We start from the raw sequence: 20,150 nt of genomic DNA on the forward strand, positions 1-20,150 counted from the left end.
ATCAATTTCAAGGAGGAAACTGATTTAACAAAGGCTGTGTGGCTCATGAGCAGAGTCAAAGCCTTGAATCAGTATTTCCTAACACCTGAACTTGATTTTGTTGGCCTACCCTGCCCCGACTCTGTAGTTTTACCCTAATTTACAGACAATATCCCTAAAAAGGTCTCATAGCAAAGGCTATATAAGCTGTTTACCTTAACTTAAAGTATGTCAGGACATGATTAGAGTGTAGATCAATACTGATGTATGTATGTGTGTGTGTGTATGCATATATATATACACACACACGTGTTTATATATATACACATGTATATGTATATATATATAAATACACAGTCTACAGCATATAACGTATGTGTATATAGTGTGTATATATAGTGTATACTTCAAATACACACACCACGTATAATGTATTATTCACTACGTAAATTTACACAGTATGTGTATATTTGAATAAACAGGTAAATGGACAAGAAGAAACAAATCACCCTTAGGTATAATTCCAAATAATTTATGTAGGTACACTCCCTCAAGGAAGCAAAGCTTTAACTCTCCTCCCTTACCCCTTAAGAATGGGTTGTACTTAGTGATTTGCTTCTAAAGAGTACTGTACGGAAAAGGGGGGAAAAGAGGGAAAAGAGTGACTTTACAATAGAGAAACTCAATAAATAACATCTCAGCCAGGTGATCAAGGTTAACATCTCAGCCAGGTGATCAAGTAACGTTGATGGTATGCACCTTTGACATCAGTTCATGAGAAAGGCATTCTCTATGGTCTTGTCCCAAAAACCCATTACCTCAGTCTACCCACGAGAAAAACATTAGACAAACCCAAATGAGGTATATTCTGCCAAACATTTGACCTGTACTCCTCAGAATTGTCAAGGTCATCAAAAACAAGTCTGACGATTTCTCATTGATCAGAAGAGGTTAAGGAGTCATGATATCTAAATGTTTCTTAATTGTAACAAATGGGCCATAATAATGTGAGATGTTAACAATAGGGGGATTTGGGTAAGGGACATACATGGACTCTCTGTATGGTCTTTTCAACTTTTCTGAAAATCTCCAAAAATTATAAAATTTTAAAAAATACTTAGATGACCTCATACCTGTGTTGGGTTAAATATAGGAAAAAGAGGATAAACATTTTGAGACATTAGAATCTTGTTCTAAGGTATTAAGATCTTACATGTATATTAATAGTGGCAACAAAAAATAGAAATCAAGTGTTGAGTATATGTCAGAAAATATACCAAAAGCTCTTAAGATTACACTATCCTTTTTTCACAAAAACGTTGCATAACAGGTATTATTACTCTTAACTGATTGGGGAAGTAAATATTATGGAATGTATCTAACCTGCCAAATATCACACAACTACTAATTCATAGAAAGGGGGTTTGAATCTGTCATGAAGGCTCCTTTTCATTGTGCTCTGAAGCGTCAGTTGTGAGAATAAGTTCTCTTGGGTGTTAAATTATTTTACATCTGGTCATTACCCTAGAATGTATTAGTGCTATCCAAATGTCTCTGTCAATGTGTTGCAGCTATTAAAATCATGTTCTTCCTGTCTGACTCAGTCATGGATCTGGGTTTTCACCCCACTGATAACATGCTAGCAGAGGTTCAGCACTGGCCACTTCAGAGGAAAAGCACCTGTGCGTGAATGCGCGCACCTGTGCGTGCATGGCGCGCGCGTGCGCGCACACGCGCACACACACACACACACACACACACACACACACACACACACTCTTATACACCCACCACATACATACACCTCATAAGGGCCTGGTGGATTATAGGTGCTCAATGGTATTGTAATAGTACTATTATTAATATTACCCCCAAAAACTATCAACAAATTAGTTCACAAAGACAATCAGACCCTTAATACTCCTGTTTTAGGATGGGGGCTAGTGATAAATTCCAACAGGATTCACACCAGAAACTAAACAAATAAAATCTAACTATAAGATATATTTGTACATTTATCTTCTCAGCTGAATCCATACAGTGAAATGACAGTCCTTTTCAAACTTTTTTTTCGATAATAAACAACTGAGCTCTGTTAGGGATCGTTTTACCTTAATCATTGTGTCCCCCCCCCCCCCCAATCAGCATTTCTCATAACTGTTACATTTACAGGGTGATTTTCAAACTTACTTAGAAGTAACATGATGGGGCGCCTGGGTGGCTCAGTCGGTTGAGCGACCGACTTTGGCTCGGGTCATGATCTCGCCGTTCATGAGTTCGAGCCCCTCATCAGGCTCTGTGCTGACAGCTTGGAGCCTGGAGCCTGCTTGGGATTATGTGTCTCCTTCTCTCTCTGCCCCTCCCCCACTCACACTTTGTCTCTCTCTCCTTCAAAAGTAAATAAACATTAAAAAAAATTTAAAAAAAAAAGTAGTAACATGGTCTTAACAGAAGACCATGGGGGAGGGGAAGGAAAAAAAAAGTTAGGGAGGGAGCCAAACCATAAGAGACTCTTAAAAACTGAGGGTTGATGGGGGAAGGGAGGGTGGGTCATGGGTATTGAGGAGGTCACCTGTTGGGATGAGCACTGGGTGTTGTATGGAAACCAATTTGACAATAAATGTAATATTAAAAAAAAAAGAAGTAATATGGTAATACTCTAAGTACAAAAGGAAGAAGTTGAAAAAGATCTTGGGTAGATTTTAAAAAGATTTAAGTGATCTTTTGGAATCTTTTATTGTCTACTATGTAGTAGGATTAAGCAGCATCATAGAATTAGAGCAATGAAGAAGATTAAACTATTTAAGTCCAACCTAGTTTGATAAAGACACCTAAAGGTTAGCTTAAAAGTTATTTAAAGAAATTTAAAGATGCACAAAGTATAGGAATAAATAGCCAGGCAGCATCTGAGCAAAGTGCTGTACAAAGAGGTTTGAGTGATCCATCTGTCTTCAGAGCTAGTTAGGGCAATTTACACAGCCCCAAGCTACTGTGCCGTGTATTTCAGAGTTTTGGACCTCAGGTTCAGGCAGAGAGGGAAGACAGAAGGAAACAGGAGAAACCTGTATGATCCCCATTAAATACTGAGTCCTTCAATAATGAGATGTAGAGTCTAATTTCTTAACATGGAATAATTTTTTCCAATTTAAAATAAAACAAAATGTCAGTATCTGACAGAGACTGGGCCCCAGTAATCCTCAGAGAGGAACGGAAAGATGGTTTGCTATATTACCATACAGATAGATATTCAGTGTGTTAAATAGTTGTAATGATATAACATATTTGAACAATTAGAAATAAACAGATGATAAAGTAAATTTAAATACCATCCTTTACAATAAGTACAGCCTCAGTAGTAGCTCCTGTGTCAATCTATTTTTTTGTAATGTTTAGTTTTTTTTTTTTCATAAACCTCAAAGTTTTATCAGCATCGTATCTTATTGGCTTTTGAGTTGATGTGCAATGTATGTGAGGTAACATAATCTTTTTAAAAAATGATTTAAAACATTCTGATCCTAACAAATGTATTTGCATTGAATAATATAATTTAATTTCTTACAGCAAAAGTCCATTTCCAGCATTCAGCAGAATTAATCAAACATCTAATAAAAGCTGGAGTGAATTATACTATGCAGGTAAGCCACTTTTTCACAAGACTGTTTTCCTACCTTGGTTTTTAGTTATGGGATACAGAACACAGCTTCTGTACTACTCTGTCTCCCATGCTATTATTTTTAACTGTGATTTTTACGTATCAAAGATTGTGGGCTGTTTTCCCGTTACCATGCTGAGAAGGCAGATCAGCTCATGCTTGATAACTAAATTGAATAAACTTCCAAAAGCATCTTTTTCCTCTCAGACTTTTATCTCTATCATGAATAACGAATTGTCTTAAAGGCTTAATTTCTATTTCCCTTCTAGTCCCTTTATCATCCTTTATTACGTGCGCAACCACATATAGTAAATGGTATCCAAGACTTACTTTATAGCGATCACTAGGCTAGATGGATCAATACGACAGATCTTACACCTTTAAGGAACTTTCCATCTGAGGGAGGAGTCACAGAAGGGGGAAAAGAAGTGATTTTCATTTTTCAGCATTTTAAAGAACCAAAAGTAGTTCAACATTTCTACAACGCACGTACCAGGGTTAGGATGATGACCCATGGAGATATAGAGATAGATGGTAGGTCATGCCACAATACGAAGGAGTAGGAGGCTTTCGTCACAGCAGTGAGGCACCATCTAAAAAAAGTTATACTTAGATACTTGCTTCAGCAGCACATATACTGAAACTGGAACAATACAGAGAAGATTGGTAGGGCCCCTGCACAAAGGTGGCATGCAAATTCATGAAGCGTTCTATATTTTTTGTATGAAACTGGTGAATTACTGTGCTGTGCATCTGAAACCAACATAATACTGTAAGTCAACTGGAATTAAAATAAAAACTTGAAAATATTAAAAAAGTAAAAAATAAGTGATGTCATGTTAATAGTAAAAGTAATAAAAAGTTTAAGAAATAAAAAAAAAAATAAAAACTGTACACCCAGGAATTGACAAATATTTATATTTGTAATTTTAGAAAAATTACTAATGTCTTTTATATTGGAGGGGTCATTGTCAAGATAAAATTTGTACCGGACAAGATTAAACAGACAAGGAAGACTTTATTTAAGACTATTGCAAAAGGGGAGAGAAATTAAATCTTTTGAAATAGAGGGCTGGAGAGTATTTAATAACTCAGGTGGAGGGAATCATAGGTCATCTGTGTGTGGTAATTCACCTTACCAAAAGGAAAAGTAAACTTTGTTTATGACAAAAGGTAGTTTTACAACTTGGAGGAGGGTTTATCCCCTTCAATATTTACATTTAGGAGAAATGGCTTTTAGGTCCTTGAGAAGGACATTTCCTAAATTGTAAAAGTGGCACTACTGAAGAAGATTTACACACAAAGGGACAGAGAATTTACAAAATTGCGAGTTTTCTAGAGCGAATGCTCTTAAGAAAAGAAAGGTCAGGGCCCTATAGTTGGGAAGAAACTTTAAAATTTAGTCAAGCTGAGGGGAATGTTAGTGTTCTTAGCCAACACGAACACAGAGAGCTCTACTTTTTTTGACCAATGAATTTTGATTTAAATACATAGAAAATTGTATTTTATCTCAATTATTACCATGGGATCATAATTACAAAAAGAAAAGTTGGGCACAAAGAACTCAAGAGTTAAATTAGGTTAGATTTTGGTCAGATATTACTTTCCAAAGTTCCCTTGCCATTGGGCTAAAGGAATGAACTCTGAGGGACAGTATCTATTTGGTAACTTTAAATCTCTTCCTCCCTCAATATCTTAGATCTACCCAGATGAAGGTCATAACATATCTGAGAAGAGCAAGTATCATCTCTACAGCACAATCCTCAGATTCTTCAGTGATTGTTTAAAGGAAGAAATACCCGTGTTACCACAGGAACCAGAAGAAGATGAATAACGGACCCTATTTATATAGAACTGAAGGGGATATTGAGGCTCAATGGAACCTAACCAAGAGACTGTAATATTGTACATGCTCCAGAATTCCAAGGGCAGCTTAAGGAGGTGACACTGGAACAGCACACTCAGAGACAATGAACTAGAATTTGAAACCAGATGTCCAAGTCTACTGTGTTGCTAAGGGTGCAGAACCTGTTTCTTTGTGTAAGGAAGGTCTAAGGGTTGGTTTCCTGGGAGAAATTAGTTTTGCATTAAAGTAGGAGTAGTGCATGTTTTCTTCTGTTATCCCCCTCTTTGTTCTGTAACTAGTTGCTCTCATTTTAATTTCAGTGGCCACCATCATCTTTGCATAGGATGCACACTTACTTATCAGTACCACACCCCTGATCTTTGATGGCTGAGCTGCAATCTAACACCTTACTGTATCTTTACAAGTGCAATTCCTTCATTGTCTATTATTATGCTTACGAAAATATTCAGTTAATAAAAAACAGAGTATTTTATGTAATTTCTGTTTATAAAAAGACATTATTAAATGGGTCAAGGGTCATATAGAAATACGGATTTCAGCACCTTCCAAAGTTCAGCCAGTTATCAGTAGATACAGTATCTTTAAAACAACACACGAGTGTATGTCTCACAATATATAGACACACGTGTGCATATACAGTCAATAAATCTATCTTTACATGTTATTCATGCTACAAAGGATAAACTTCTGATGAATTAGAAGAGATGCTCTTTTACAGGCTGTAATGGATGCTTTGTTTAATGAGCCAAATATGATGAAACATTTTTTCCAATTCAGACTCTAGCTGTTGCTTTCCTATAAATGTTTGGGTTGTGTTTGGTATCGTTTTTAGTGGTTACTAGTTTTCTAGTTGCAATTTAATTTTTTGAATATGATACCTTGTCACATGTAAATTAGATACTTAAATATTAAATTATAGTTTCTGATAAAGAAATTTTGTTAACAATGCAATGCCACTGAGTGCTATTTTGCTCTTTTGGTGGAGAAGGCTTTTTTTAAAACACTTGGTCCTTTTACTTCTCTCTCTCAATGCAGAATCAATTCTCATTTTCATTGTAAAAGCAAAGAGCTGGATTATTTCATTCGCCAGTTCCTATTAGTATTCTGTGCCTGCCCACTTCATCTGTTACTGTTTAATTTAAATCCTTCTGGTGAGAATTAGAAATGAAATATTTTTTATTCATTGGCCAAAAAGTTCACAAACAGCAGTGTTTGCTATTTGAGTTGAAGGCACAAATGCATTAATTCCTGTGCTGTATTGACTTGCAGTAGTAAGTAACTGAGAGTGTAAAATAAACTTGACTGTCTGAAGTCAAATTTAAGTCATGAGAATATTAAATTTGGTGACTAAAATCACTTTGGTGACTTAAGGGATCTTCTCAGATGTCTGAAAGTCTGTAATCAAGCTTAGAAGTTCAGATAATTCTAGGCAGCGTGCTATGTTTTTGTGGTTTCTCTCAAATTCCTCAGGACAGGCTGGATATCATGACATTAGAACACCAGGAGGAAACTTAAAGATGTCACAGAACTGCTCAGTAACCCTCCTGTTTGTTTAAAGGATCAACTCCAAAATCTGGGTATTTGGAAACGTAGAGATTGTTTTTTAGATATTCGACTTTTCTTCTGGATGCTATGGTATTGTGTCTTCACTGCTCCGCTGAATTCAGTTTAAAATGGGAAAGGCTCACTTTTCTGAGAGACCCATTTCAGGTCTTTTTCAAGAATAGTAAACACATTTTTTAAAAAAAATAAGTTTTAATGTTTAAAAGGAAAGTTTTGCCTATTTTATTAAGATGGAAATTTCTTTTTAGGCTGATTTGAAGTCCAGCTGAAGCTTTTTAATCAATATTTTAAATTTCAACCACTAGAGTTTTTTATGATGCAAATAATTATGTTGTCTGAAAGATGTGGTTTTATTGAATGTCTATTTGAGCAACATTTTAAAAGTATTTACCTTTTACTGTTCATCATTTCTCCTGTTTTATTACTATTATCAATGTTTATCTATTTTTCAATTAATTTAATACAGTTTCTAATGTGAAAGACATTTGTCTGGAACCCACTTTCACCTTAAAAGCTAAATGGACCTCCAGTGAAAACATACTGCTTAATAGGAAGGTGGACATTTTTCATCTCCCGTGATTCTTTGAGTTTTAATCACTGGGCTGCTTTAGAAAAGGGAGTGCTCACCGACATAGACACCAGTTATTAGAAGAATCATGTGACTGAACGTTCTCCTTGATACATTTGCCCTTGGTTACAATCCAACTATTTCACGTGTATTTGTGCATTCTATCTGCTTCCTAGAACTCCGGCAGCAGGCTTTTTAAGTGTGATTTGCCCCTTAAAGGTAAAAACCTCAAGACAAACTAAAAATTCTATAATAAAACAGGTAAGCAGTATCAAATCATCCACATAGATACACACATAACCTTTCAAAACTACATTTTTAAATTTTTTTAATGTTTATTTATTTTTGAGAGAGATAGAGACAGAGCATGAGCGGGGGAGGGGCAGAGAGAGAGAGGGAGACACAGAATCGGAAGCAGGCTCCAGGCCCGGAGCGGTCAGCACAGAGCCCGACGCGGGGCTCGAATTCATGAGCCGTGAGATCGTGACCCGAGCCCAAGTCAGACACCTAACCGACTGAGCAACCCAGGCACCCCTCAAAACTATTTTTAAAAGAAAAAAGTGTTGTTTCTGTTACTTTTTATGTTAATTGCCTCCATGGAGGTCTCTGATTCAACACCTAGACACTAAGGAGACCATGAGATCTGTTTGACTTTCCCTGGGAACTAAAGGAAGATACTCTTCAAAACGTGGGTCTTAGTTCACCCTGAGAGGGTGTCTTTTCTGATTGGATACTTAGCATAGGAATCACCTTTGAGTGTCATGCACATTCCAGTTGTAGATCAACTAGAAAGAGGTGATGTGAACATGGGTCTTTACCATACGGGGGATTATTTAAGCCATTGTCCTCAAGTGGTGGGCTTTGAAACAGAAGAATCTGGGATTGAATTGCTCTCAAATTTCAAAGATCATGGAGAGCGCCTGGCCTGTATAAAGAATCACGTATGAAATACCTCCTCGTCTCTCCTCAAATGCTCTCACCACCTTCACATCGTACAGCACCCAGCAGTGCATAAATAAAACTTTCCCTCCGCTGCGTTCTCTTTCCCTTTCTGTCTGGGGATTCTCTGCCATAATATCAGCTCTCTACAGGAACCAACATTCTCATTCACTTACGCACTACAAATATACATCAGGATGTTCATACCCATACTCAAACCCGGTTAATGGAAGACAGGAGCGGTTGACTACATGTTCCCCATTTTCTTTCCTCAGATAGTCTGCATGGTCCTTACAAGGCCCCACGGGACTCAGCTGCATACCTTTCTATTTCCCATTTCCCCTATTCATCTCATCTCAGTCCCTCACTTGTATCTCCTAGAATCAGTTCTCAAAATAAAATACACATGCATCAGGCTGTACTCTGGGGGGAAACCTTTTGGCCCACAAGAGTATAGCAATGTGAATACTACAGGATGAGCAAATAAAATGAGAATAAAGAGGTGGTTCCTTTTCAGGTTTGAATAGCTGTTTTTTTAATGTTCATTTTTGGGGGAGAGAGAGAAAGTGGGGCAGGGACAGAGAGAGAGGGAGACAGGATCTATAGCCAACTCTGCACTGACAGCAGCAAGCCTGACATGGGACCCAACCTCATAAACTGTGAGATCATGACTGGAGCTGAAGTTAGATGCTCAAATGACTGAGCCACCCAGGCACCCCTGGAACAAGCTGTTTCTACCTAAAATTTCCTGGATGCTTACTAATACCAAGTATCAACTAAGTGTTCTACATTCATTATCAAATTAAACTTCTCAGTGTGCCCTCAAGTATGTAAAATGATTCCCATTTTACAGATAAGGAAATGGGACTCTCAGAGGAGTATGTAAGGTGCCCACACTAATATAACTAATGAGTGAATAGCTGAAAACCTAGTTCCAGCCATTTGAGAAGGCTTTCTGCTCTATAGTACTCTTCAAGTAGGAGGGGTTTCATCTCAGAAAGGATTCTGAGTATTTAAACATATAGTTTCAGATATTTTAAAGAATGATTTGATACAATAATACTGAAAGGTAATGATAGGCTAATGCACCACTCTAGCCATATTTGAAGCTACGTGGATTCACTGACGTCAAGAGGATGTATGTGATATTAAAGCATATTTTGTTTTTGATTGGAAATATGCAAGAATTATTCACATCCATGGAAACCCTTGCCCAGAAGACAATGACCATATATCTAAGATGTCATTAGTAAAATCCCTTGCTTGGACATTATGCCAAGAACATTCCAAAATCATTCCAAGAGGCATTAAAAACATTATGTTGATCAAAGCACCCAGGCTTGTAAACATGAAAACCCTACCTAATCTTCAAATATTAAAACCCAGAAAGCACACTGCAACATTTAGAGTCATACCTGACATCCGCAATCCTCTTTATAATATGACTTAGGAAAACTGCATTACCTCCCATTTGTCTATCACTAGAAGAAATGTTTTTGTTTTTACCACTGATCAGATCTGCTAGCAACAGTCATTCCATTGGGCAAATTTCCAGCAATTTTGGGAGGAAGAGTCTGTAAATTAAAAAATTTCCTTTCTCATCAAAGACAAGGCAGACAGATTAAAAAAAAGTCCTATCAAAGTACAATTTTGATTATTTTTCTTTTAGACTTCCAATTAAGTTTAAGATAGTCTGATACAAGCGTTGTAGGCTTGTGATACAGCAGCTTGGTTAAGAGAAAAGTCTCTGGGCTGATTCTCGCAATGTCCTCTATCAGACTTGGCACCATTTTAACTAAGCAATCTTTGGCATAAGTGAAGCTTAATAATACAGAAGTCCAAAAGAGTCAATAGAAGAGGAATTCATGTATGTTCAACATCTAGGCGCTCTGTCACATCATCTCAATGAATGCCCAAACCAACCATGTGAGACAAGTGCTGTTCTTAGAGGAAATCAACATTCAGAGAAGTTAAACAATTTTCCACAGGGTCACACAGTTATTAAACTGTTAATAAACCAGGATTGGAACACAGACCATGGTGACCTCAAAGCTTTCACATGTGATAACCCTATCTATGAATTTTTTAGCTGGTGAATTCTTAAGGTCCATCCTGCATATCTTCAGGTTGGGTTAAACTTTCAAGTCCCTCACTATTCAGGGTCGCCACTTAGTATGCATCTGATTTCAAGTAACGATGCAAACTTAAAAGTGGCTTAAATACCCGTGACCCAATATGTGGGCAGTTTGGGTACTAGCTGAGAGTTCCTTAGAAATGCAGACTCTCAGGCACCATCCTGGCCCTCCAAATCAGAAAGATTTGGTGGTAACAAATCTCAAGTGATTTATATGCTGAGTAAAAGTTTGAGAGACACTGGCTTAAAGAACAAGAACCTTTATATACTCACATCACAACAGAGCTAAAATTGGGTGCTTCTGGGGGACAGTTGAACAGATCAGTGTGGAAATCAAATCCCAGGCTCTTCCCACTTTGCCACTTCTCTAGCTTCCCTTTGTTATCTGGCTCCTTCATTAGCTTCTACATAACCACAACTGCCCCAACTGGTGTGTCCTTTCACAACAGTATCCCAGGCTAGATAGATAAAGAGTGACTATGGTTTTTATCAGGAAAGATGACTTTCTCCAGAAGTCTCCAACAGAATTCCTTTCAAAACCTTCTGTCCAGGCTTTGGCTGCATGCCCCTATTGTACGTAGGTATTCAGGTGTGGCAGGCTAGGAAGTTACATATCTGAAATTGCCTTCCCCTTAGTGGGGTGCAAATAAGAATGTAAGAACAAGGACAATGGCTGTAAGGCAGGTGCTCAGTGTAGGACACAGAAGAAATAGGTAGATCCTACCCAAGGTGGTAAGAGCCTACTTGCTGATATTTTCACTACAGAGAGATCAAGACATTGAACAGTGAGGACCTGGGGTTTACACACACCCTTCGTTTGTAGGGATCTCACCTTTCCTCCCAGAAATCCCCCCAAATCTGCCCCACCCTCTCTTCTGAAGAGTTGGTATGCTCCTTCCCTAGCTGACATTTTCTCTTTTCACCTTTGCTCTTCATTATCAACATGGTTTCTAGTGCAGGCAGGCAGTTTTGAAATTTGATTGCTGTGCTAGCAGTCCCATTTTGCAGGCTTTATTTGCTCTAACAGGATTTATGATGCCTTGATTATCTCCGTATGGTCTGAATTGCTAGTCACACCATTAATTCTCCTGATTGATGGATTACATAAGGCATATTCCAATGGGAAAAGCAAAAGAAACACAGGTAACACAGCCTCCCCATTCACAAGCTCTTTTAATGGGAGTAATTGTCATTACACTCCAACTCTCTATCCCTTTAGGACACCATGTGTGACTTTTAATGATCTGTATGATGTAATTGGATTCTGAGCCTCTGGGGAGAACAAGTTGTAAATTCTCTTGCCCAGGATAAATGGAAAATTTCAACTTCAAGGTTGACTTCAAATCATGTAATAAGGAAAAGACGTTTTGTGCCTACTATGCGGCAGGTACTGTGCTATTTGATATAGCATTAGGATCCCCACCCCCACTTTTTGAACACTTAATTTAATTAACATGTCAAATGTATAAATGGCTATTTTTATTCAAATGTTATAGCTAAAGGAGTCATCATTTACTAAAAAGTATCAGCATATTCAATCTTGGTTTGATTTTCACTGAGTCATTTATAATGCTCCCTTATGGCACATGCTAGTCCCTTGGACCTGTTCCCTTTGAATAACTATCTCATGATGAATTTACTTGTTTTTCCCAAGTCAAAAGGACTCCACAGTCCACTGTCGCACTGGCTAGCAGTGGGTCTGTACGCAGCTACCTATCCCACATCAATTTAGAGAAATTTGGAGTGAAGTCCTGCCATTTCCTAACAATTCTTTCTCAATTCAAATAACCCCTGAAAGAGGGACCGTGATTACAAAATTTTGGGTTAAGTTTAATTTTCTTATTTTGTGGTGTGTTAGATTTGTTTTAACTGAAGAATACATAGCCTATAAAAACATAAGTATTTCCACAGGATTAAAAATGATAAATAAAACAAACTGCTGCCCCCAGCTCACTATCTGCCTTAGGATCTCAGTTCAGTCTTTCTCTAGCTTAGACGCAATACAAGTCATACACATTGTATTTTACCAGCCTTCCTCAAGGCCAGAAAATCATATAATTTGCCTGCTTTCCATTTGTTCCCAAATTGATAGGTATTAGTAAAAGAAGTTAAAAAGTTTGGTATATGAAATCTATATGTTTTAACTTCATCTGGACTCTGTACAATATTTTGAAATTTAATTTAGTTTATCCTCATTTACTTCGTCAAATTCTATCTCCCAGTTATTTTGAATTCTTCTCAAAACCTAAATTCCCTCTCATTACTCTACGTCATTGAGCATAATGCCTCATTCATGTATACTTTTTAATGTGTGTGATTTATACTATACCCTAGTCTGTTTATAATTTGCTCAGGAAATAAAAGGTAATAACAGCTAACATTAACTCATTGCTTAGTCTGGGCCAGGACCCAGGGAAGCCACCTTGGCTCCTCTGGGCAACCCACTTGTCTTTACACTTTAGCAAATAACCTTAGCCCAACCTCAGCCCATGTGATTCACCTATGTATATCTATACATTATGCATTCTTTCCTAGAACGAACAGAGAACTTGTGCACATCACAAAACAAAAACCAGACCCTTTACACAATGCCTGGGCACTAAGGGACCAGACCCCCTTGAACAACCCCCAGGGCACTAAGGGACCTGACCCCCTTGCACAACCTCCGAGCACTAACATCTGTAGCTGGCACCATCGAGTCTGCACGTAATCAAGAAATATTATGACCTTACTGATTAACTGCCCTAAATCCCTTTAAAAATCCCTGGGCCAGACAGAAACCTTGAAGTTGACCTTTGGAGAAGAGTCCCCCATTTCCCCAGGTGGCCCGCCTTGGCCTCCTGAATAAAGCTCATATTCCTTTCCAATCAAGACTCCCTCATGAGTAATGGCTTTTCTAGCAATAGGCAGCTGAACTTAAGTTTCGGTAACACCAGGATAAGCTCATTAACAGATTTATTTCACCTTTAAAGCAGCTGCGGAAATTAAGTACAATTACTATCCTAATTATTATATAAGGAAACTGTAAGCTTAATAAAGTTGAGTTACTGAAAGCCTATGGATTACTCAAGTAAGACTCACAGGTTAGTGCAATCAAAGAAAAAACATTAAAGAACTAAAGCTTTCTCACTCACATGAGGTAAAAAATGGGCAGGTGTCATATATATGGTTTTACTCTCACCTGTTATTGGAAACACCTGTCTCCAAGCTGTAACCTCAAGGTTGAAGGAGACACCCAATAGCAGCTTTCAATTGCCATCTCTCAGGAGTGATATCCATCACACCTGCCTGTAGTCCGTTTTTCAGGATAGCTCTCAGGGTCCAACCTAATATCAAAGAGATTAGAAAATTCAGGGAGGCAAATGTAGAATTTAGGGAGTGCTAGCTATCACTGGCACAGTCCACAATTCTGAATAGGAGACATTTCATGTACTCCTTTGATTTCCCCCTTACACGGAGCACAATAGACCCCACCCCAAGAGACGTAATCCCAATCCTTTCCAGCAAAGACCCCGTGATTTCTGGGAGAACAGGGCTGAAGACGGTGGTGTAGGAAGATCTGGCACTCACCTCTTCCCACGGACAAAGCAAATTTACAACTACATATGCAGTAATTTTCTCGGGAAAAGACTTGACAACTGGTCCAAACAAAGCCTCCACAACAAAGGATAAAAAGGGCAGCATCCAAAGCAGGTAGAAGAGGTAGGGTCTCACCAGAGAGACCCTCTAACAAACAGACAAAACACTTCAGGTGTAGCAATCCACAATCAGAAGGCAACTCCAAAATACAAGACTTTTCCCTGGAAAGCAAGGGCTGTGTGCTTTACATCAGGCACCCCAATCCCTAGATCCTACACAGGAGACATGAGCACCCAAACTCCTGGTTCTGAAGACAAAGGGGGATTCTCTATAGGAAAACCACAGGCTGTAGGGAAAGGAGAACCTCCTCTTAAAGGGCCCATGCAAGGACTCACTTGCCCCACGACCCAGCGCAAAAACACCTTTGAAAAGCTCCTGGAGAATATTTGAAGGAGACACACTTACTAATCTTAAAGTGTCTGCGGCGGAGATGGGAACTCATTGGGACTCGCTCCAGCAACAGAGACACCAGAGGACGCCAGAGTCCGGCGGATCTCGCTCAAACTTGCAAAGGCCAGGCTGACCTGCGTCCTTTGGAAATTCTCGGAACCTGTTAAGTACCAGGGCGCATGCGCTGCAGAAGGTTCCCGTCGGCCTTGGAGCAGCCGCGCCTGCGATCAGAGTGAGTCCCTGTTTGTTGTTATTAGTTACCGAACGAGTCCCACAGTGAGGTGTGGAGACGTTTACAATTTAAAACGGTCCACGACGGTGGACGAGGACCAGATAACCAAAATACATAGTGCCATTTGGAAAGGGACGTAGGGGGTAGGTCGGCTTCCAGAGTAGCATGGCTTCCCGAGCTTTCTTGCGTGATAGGAACCCAATTCCCTTCTTCAGTGTTACGCAGTTGCATGCTGTTTACATATTTTTAACATTAAAAAATATTAATGTATTTCTGGGGGGCTGGGTGGCTCAGTCCGTTAAGCATCGCTCTCGGTTTTCGCTCAGGTCACCAGCTCAGGGTTTGGTAAATTCCAGCCTCCCCATCCCCCCGCCCCTTGTCGGGCTCAGTGCTGGCAGCACAGAGCCTGCTTGGGATTCTCTGTCTCTCTCTGTCTCTCTCTGTCGCTCCCTCTCTGTGCTTCCCCTGCTTGCACACTGAAAATAAATAAACTTACAAAAATTAATGTATTTCTTAAATCTACCTGTAAGCCGGTGTAAAGTCAGTAACTAAACCTAAATTATTATTATTATTATTATTTTTAAGTTTGTTTCTATTTCTTTTGAGAGAGACAGCAAGCCGGGGAGGGGCAGAGAGAGAGAGGAAGACAGAATCCCAAGCAGGCTCCGTGATGTCAGGGCAGAGACCGACTCAGGGCCTGAACTCAAGAACTGTGAGATCATGACCTGAGCCAAAATCAAAAGCCAGCTGTTTAAATGACTGAGTCACTCAGGTGCCCAAAACCTAAATTCTTTTTAAAGCATAGTTTAAGAATGTGCACAATCTTTGGAGGAATAGGGTACCAGAACTTCTTTACCTGTCACTCAACATATAGGTAGCTAATAGCAATAGAAGACTATGTCCCTTAATCTGAGCTTCATTTTTATCTATTGAAAAGAAAGATTTTAATCCTGACACTTTCCCTTTATGATCAATAAACCGTGACTTTTTGAATCCCAAGACCCAGATACATAGACTCTTTCTATGACCTTCTACTTAAATTTCTTTTTGAATGAACTCTAATTCATAAAACCATACAAATGATGTTTTAAAGTGTATAATCCCTGGGGCTCCTGGCTGGCTCAGTCAGAGGAGCCTGTGACTCTTGATCTCAGGGTCATGAGTTCGACTCCCATGTTGGGTATAGAGATTACTCAAATAAATAAACCAAAGAAATAAAAGTGTACAATCAAATGGTTTGTAGTCTATACACAAAGTTATGCAAATATTATTTTCAGAACATTTCTGCCATCCCAGAAAGAAACCTTATATCCTAACCTTATGTCCCATGTCTACTTTTCCTTAGCCCCTGACAAGCACTAATCAGTTTTCTTTCTCTACAGACCTGCCTATTCTGGAATTTTAATGTAAATGGAATCATACAATATGTGGACTTTAGTGATTGGCTTCTTTCATTTAGCATAATCCATGTTGTAGCATGTATCAACTTCCATTTTTTTTTTTTTTTTTTTGTGGCTGAGTAATAACCCATTAAGTGGATATACCACATTTTCTTAATCCACTCATCAGTTGGTAGACATTTGGCATTTTGTCACTTTGGGGCTATTATGAATAACGTTACTATAAATAATCTAGTTTTTGTGTGGACAGGTTTTCAACTCTGCTGGCTATGCACCTAGGAGGGGAGTTACTTGGTCATATGAGAACTGGTTTAGTTTGTGAGGAACTTCCAAACTGGTTTCCAATATGGCTGCACTATTTTACATTACTACCAGTAATGTGAAAGGGTCCAATTTCTCCACATCCTGAAAATGCTAGGTTTTTTTTTTTTTTTTTATTGTTAAACATCCTAGTGCGTGTGAAGTATCTTGTAGTTTTGATTGGAATTTACCTAATGCCTAATGGTATTGAGGATCTTTTCATTTACTTACTAGTCATTTGTCTTCTTTAGAGAAATATCCAATCAAAATGGTTGCCACTTTTTAATTGTGTTATTTTTTAAGAGTCTTTCAATATTCTGATAATGGTTTCTTATCAGATATAGGATTTGCAGATAATTTCTCCCCTTATGTGGGTCTTTAATATAAGATATTGTCTCTTTATGCTCTTCTAAATTTTATATCAACTTTGCTTGATCCATCTGTTCATTAAGTATCCCAAAGTTTGAAATTCTACATCTCTTCCTTCTTAATTAAAAAATTTTTGTAAAGAAAAAAAAGTTTCTATAAAGAAAATTTAATGCCACCAAACCTTTTCCTACAGTACGTGTGGGAAAAGCAGGACAAATGCCTGAGTTTTCCCTTCTACTTAAACATTTTCAAGATGATTAATTGATTTCCTATCATTTTCCAAATTTACCAAGAAATTATTTTAATTTTAAAAAATTGTTAGAAACTTATAAATTTAAACACGTAGTGTGGCTTTTAATTCTTTGAAGTTATTATCCAAACTGATGCTTTACAGCATGCCTGTCTGAGTTGATCTTTAAGTTTGTTCCTGAGTCCTTTTGTTATAATCCAGGTAGTTTGTGATAGCTTCTTTTCTTTGTGTTATGCCCAAATATTCTGCACTTTCTTTGTATTTCTTTCCCCTAACTTGGAGCTCTGGTTCTTTACAGTGAAATTGAATTTGTACATTATGATTTGAACAGAAGTGCTCAGTGCTACTAGGTTAATTATTATTTCTAGGCTTTTTCAGTGGACAGAGTGAGAAAATTAAAAAAAAAAAATGCTATCCACTGAGTACCCATTTAATAAAACTAATTCATTTATTTTAACCTATAAATCAACATTAGAGTCTCAGGGAAAACATACCAACCTTGCCACTAATAATAAGATTAGTAAATCATATTTAGTTTATTTTTTCAGTTTTTTCAATCCTTGGAGTATAGAGATGAATTAATGTATTTAAAAATCATTTAAAGGAAAAAAAGTCCTTTGTTTTTAAAACTTTCTTTTTCTTTTAATATTTATTCTTGAGACAGAGAGAGAGAGAGAGAGGCAGAGACTGAGAGTGCAAGCAGGGGAGAGGCAGAGAGAGAGGGAGATACAGAATCAGAAGCAGGCACCAGCTCTAGGCTCCAGGCTCCAGGCTCCAGGCTCCGAGCTGTCAGCACAGAGCCTGATGCAGGGCTCGAACTCAGGAAACTGAGGAACCTTGAGATCATGACCTAAGCTGAAGTTGGACGCTTAACTGACTGAGCCACTTAGGTGCTCCCCCAAAATTCCTTTATACACTTGTTCTTTGTACTCAATATAAAGTTAGAATTATTGGTTTTATTTTTCTTTAAATATTTAATCTCTGCTTATTACACTGAACTTCATTGTATAATAATATAACATACTTGCATTATTAAAAATTAAATATATATAAAAAGAAATAAAAACTAGGTCTTACTCTTCTTCACTCTACTCATTCTCTCCCCATACATGCCACTGAAAATATGGATTATGTATTCATTTTAGCACTATGATTTAAAAAATATGCATAGATTGATACTAATCTCTATCTTCTTAAATAAACAGTAACATATTAAGACACATTTCTCCACTTAAATTTTTCACTCAACAATAAATCCTGGCGATCACTCTGTAGGATTATCAGGATGTATTCCTTATGCTTCATTACTGGTGCATATTGCAATCATGTAATAGTGGTAATACCCACTATTTGGAGGCATCGTATTAAATTTATAAATTAACTTCAGGAGAATATCTTTATAATGTTGATCCTCCCTAAGAAAGAACACAGCATGTTTGGATTTATGTTTCATTCAGAAGTATTTTGTAGTTTCGCTCATATGAATTTACACATCTCATATTAACCCAGATATTTTCATCTATTTTTCTGTTCGTGTGTTTGTTATACGATATAATTTCTTCTCTTAGAATTTGTTTTTTTTTTGTATCCATGAAGGCTATTGATTTTTCTATGTTGTTTTCTGAACCAGCTACTTTACAGAATTCACTTAACTTTTAGATAAGTTTATCTTGATTCCTTTAGGAGGTTATCAGATATATATTATCATATGCAAATAGAGGCACTTTTATTTCTTTTTCTGTTTTTATGCCTCTTATTGCTTTCACTAGCCTGTTTGCATTTGCTGAAAATATGGGACATCCCTTTTTATTTATTATTATTATCATTATTATTATTAACGTTTGTTTCTTTGTGAAGGAAAGAGAGAGACAGAACTTCCAAGGGGGAGGGGCAGAGAAAGAGAGAGACACAGAATCAGAAGCAGGCTCCAGGCTCTGAGCTGTTAGTAAAGCTAACAGCTGTTTCCTTATTAAGAGAGAGGGTAACTATTGGGTTGAGATATTTTATTATTTAGCTTATGTGGGTATTGAATTTTGTCATATATCGTGATGGTACCTATTGAGAGGATCATTTTTTTTCTTCTAAGATATTTTAATATGAATTGTGAATAGATTTCCTAATATTGAGTGCCCTTGCAACAGTGGTATAATGCTATATAAGTTTTAAATAGAATATTAAATTCTCTTTACTAATATTTTATTTAAGCTTTTTGTATTGGTATTTAAAAGGGAGTTTGGTATAAAGTTTTCTTTCATGGCTGTGACTTTTTCCCCCTGGTTTTTGATCAATGTTATGCTTGTTTCAAGGAATTGTGGACATTTTTACTTAGTGTTTCCATGTTCTGGAATGATTTAAGTAGCATTGACAATGACAATTGACAACCTTAAAAGGTTTTTTGTTGTTGTTGTTGTTTTAATTTCTTAAGAACGTCTCAGCCATAGATCACATTTGCTTTTTATTTGTATGAGTGTGTATGTGCATGTGTGTGTGGGGGGGGTGTCTTTATTTATAGTCATCTTGGTCTCTAGTCTTACTGTCTCCAATTTGACTCAAATCTTTATTACCAATGATTTTTAAAATTCTTTCATGTAGGAGTTAACATTTATTTGAATATATTTGTTCAGAGTAGCTTATTTTTTGTTGTCATTTTGTTTTTCTTTCCATAATTTTGAACAGCACAAAGTATCTTTTCTGATTTTGTGTGTTTGTCTTTTCTTGTTTGTTTTTGAAATTAAATTATCTATGAGATTTTAGTTTGCCTGTCCCTGCAAAAAGTAATATTTCATTTTGTTCGTTCTGTTGTTTTCCTGTTTTCTAACTTATTAATGTATCCTTTTATCTTATTACCTTATTCTTTGTACTTTATTT

General features: G+C 37.4%; 1 protein-coding gene, 1 long non-coding RNA gene and 1 other non-coding gene across 4 annotated transcripts in view; 2 read left to right on the forward strand and 1 right to left on the reverse strand.

Moving 5' to 3' along the window:
* The window catches only part of DPP10 (dipeptidyl peptidase like 10), a 634,998-nt gene extending 628,130 nt beyond the window's left edge, over positions 1 to 6,868 (forward strand). For both annotated transcript variants that reach the window (XM_019469320.2, XM_019469321.2), the window contains exons 25-26: positions 3,541 to 3,614; positions 5,331 to 6,868. In XM_019469320.2, the coding sequence (XP_019324865.1) occupies positions 3,541 to 3,614; positions 5,331 to 5,465 (209 nt within the window). In that variant the 3' untranslated portion in view covers positions 5,466 to 6,868. The remainder of the gene's footprint in view (positions 1 to 3,540; positions 3,615 to 5,330) is intronic.
* The window catches only part of LOC109278747 (uncharacterized), a 63,280-nt gene extending 49,270 nt beyond the window's left edge, over positions 1 to 14,010 (reverse strand). The window contains exon 1 of the long non-coding RNA XR_002085817.2: positions 13,884 to 14,010. This is a non-coding gene — a long non-coding RNA (uncharacterized LOC109278747). The remainder of the gene's footprint in view (positions 1 to 13,883) is intronic.
* Positions 4,249 to 4,351, forward strand: LOC128772674 (U6 spliceosomal RNA). Its single transcript, XR_008416820.1, has one exon. It is a non-coding gene; the product is annotated as a U6 spliceosomal RNA (small nuclear RNA).
* Positions 14,011 to 20,150: the final 6,140 nt, after the last annotated feature.

This window comes from Panthera pardus, unplaced genomic scaffold (genome assembly GCF_024362965.1).
Source record: "Panthera pardus isolate Hobbes unplaced genomic scaffold, ASM2436296v1 HiC_scaffold_10, whole genome shotgun sequence".
In the NCBI taxonomy this organism is placed as follows: Eukaryota; Metazoa; Chordata; class Mammalia; order Carnivora; family Felidae; genus Panthera; species Panthera pardus.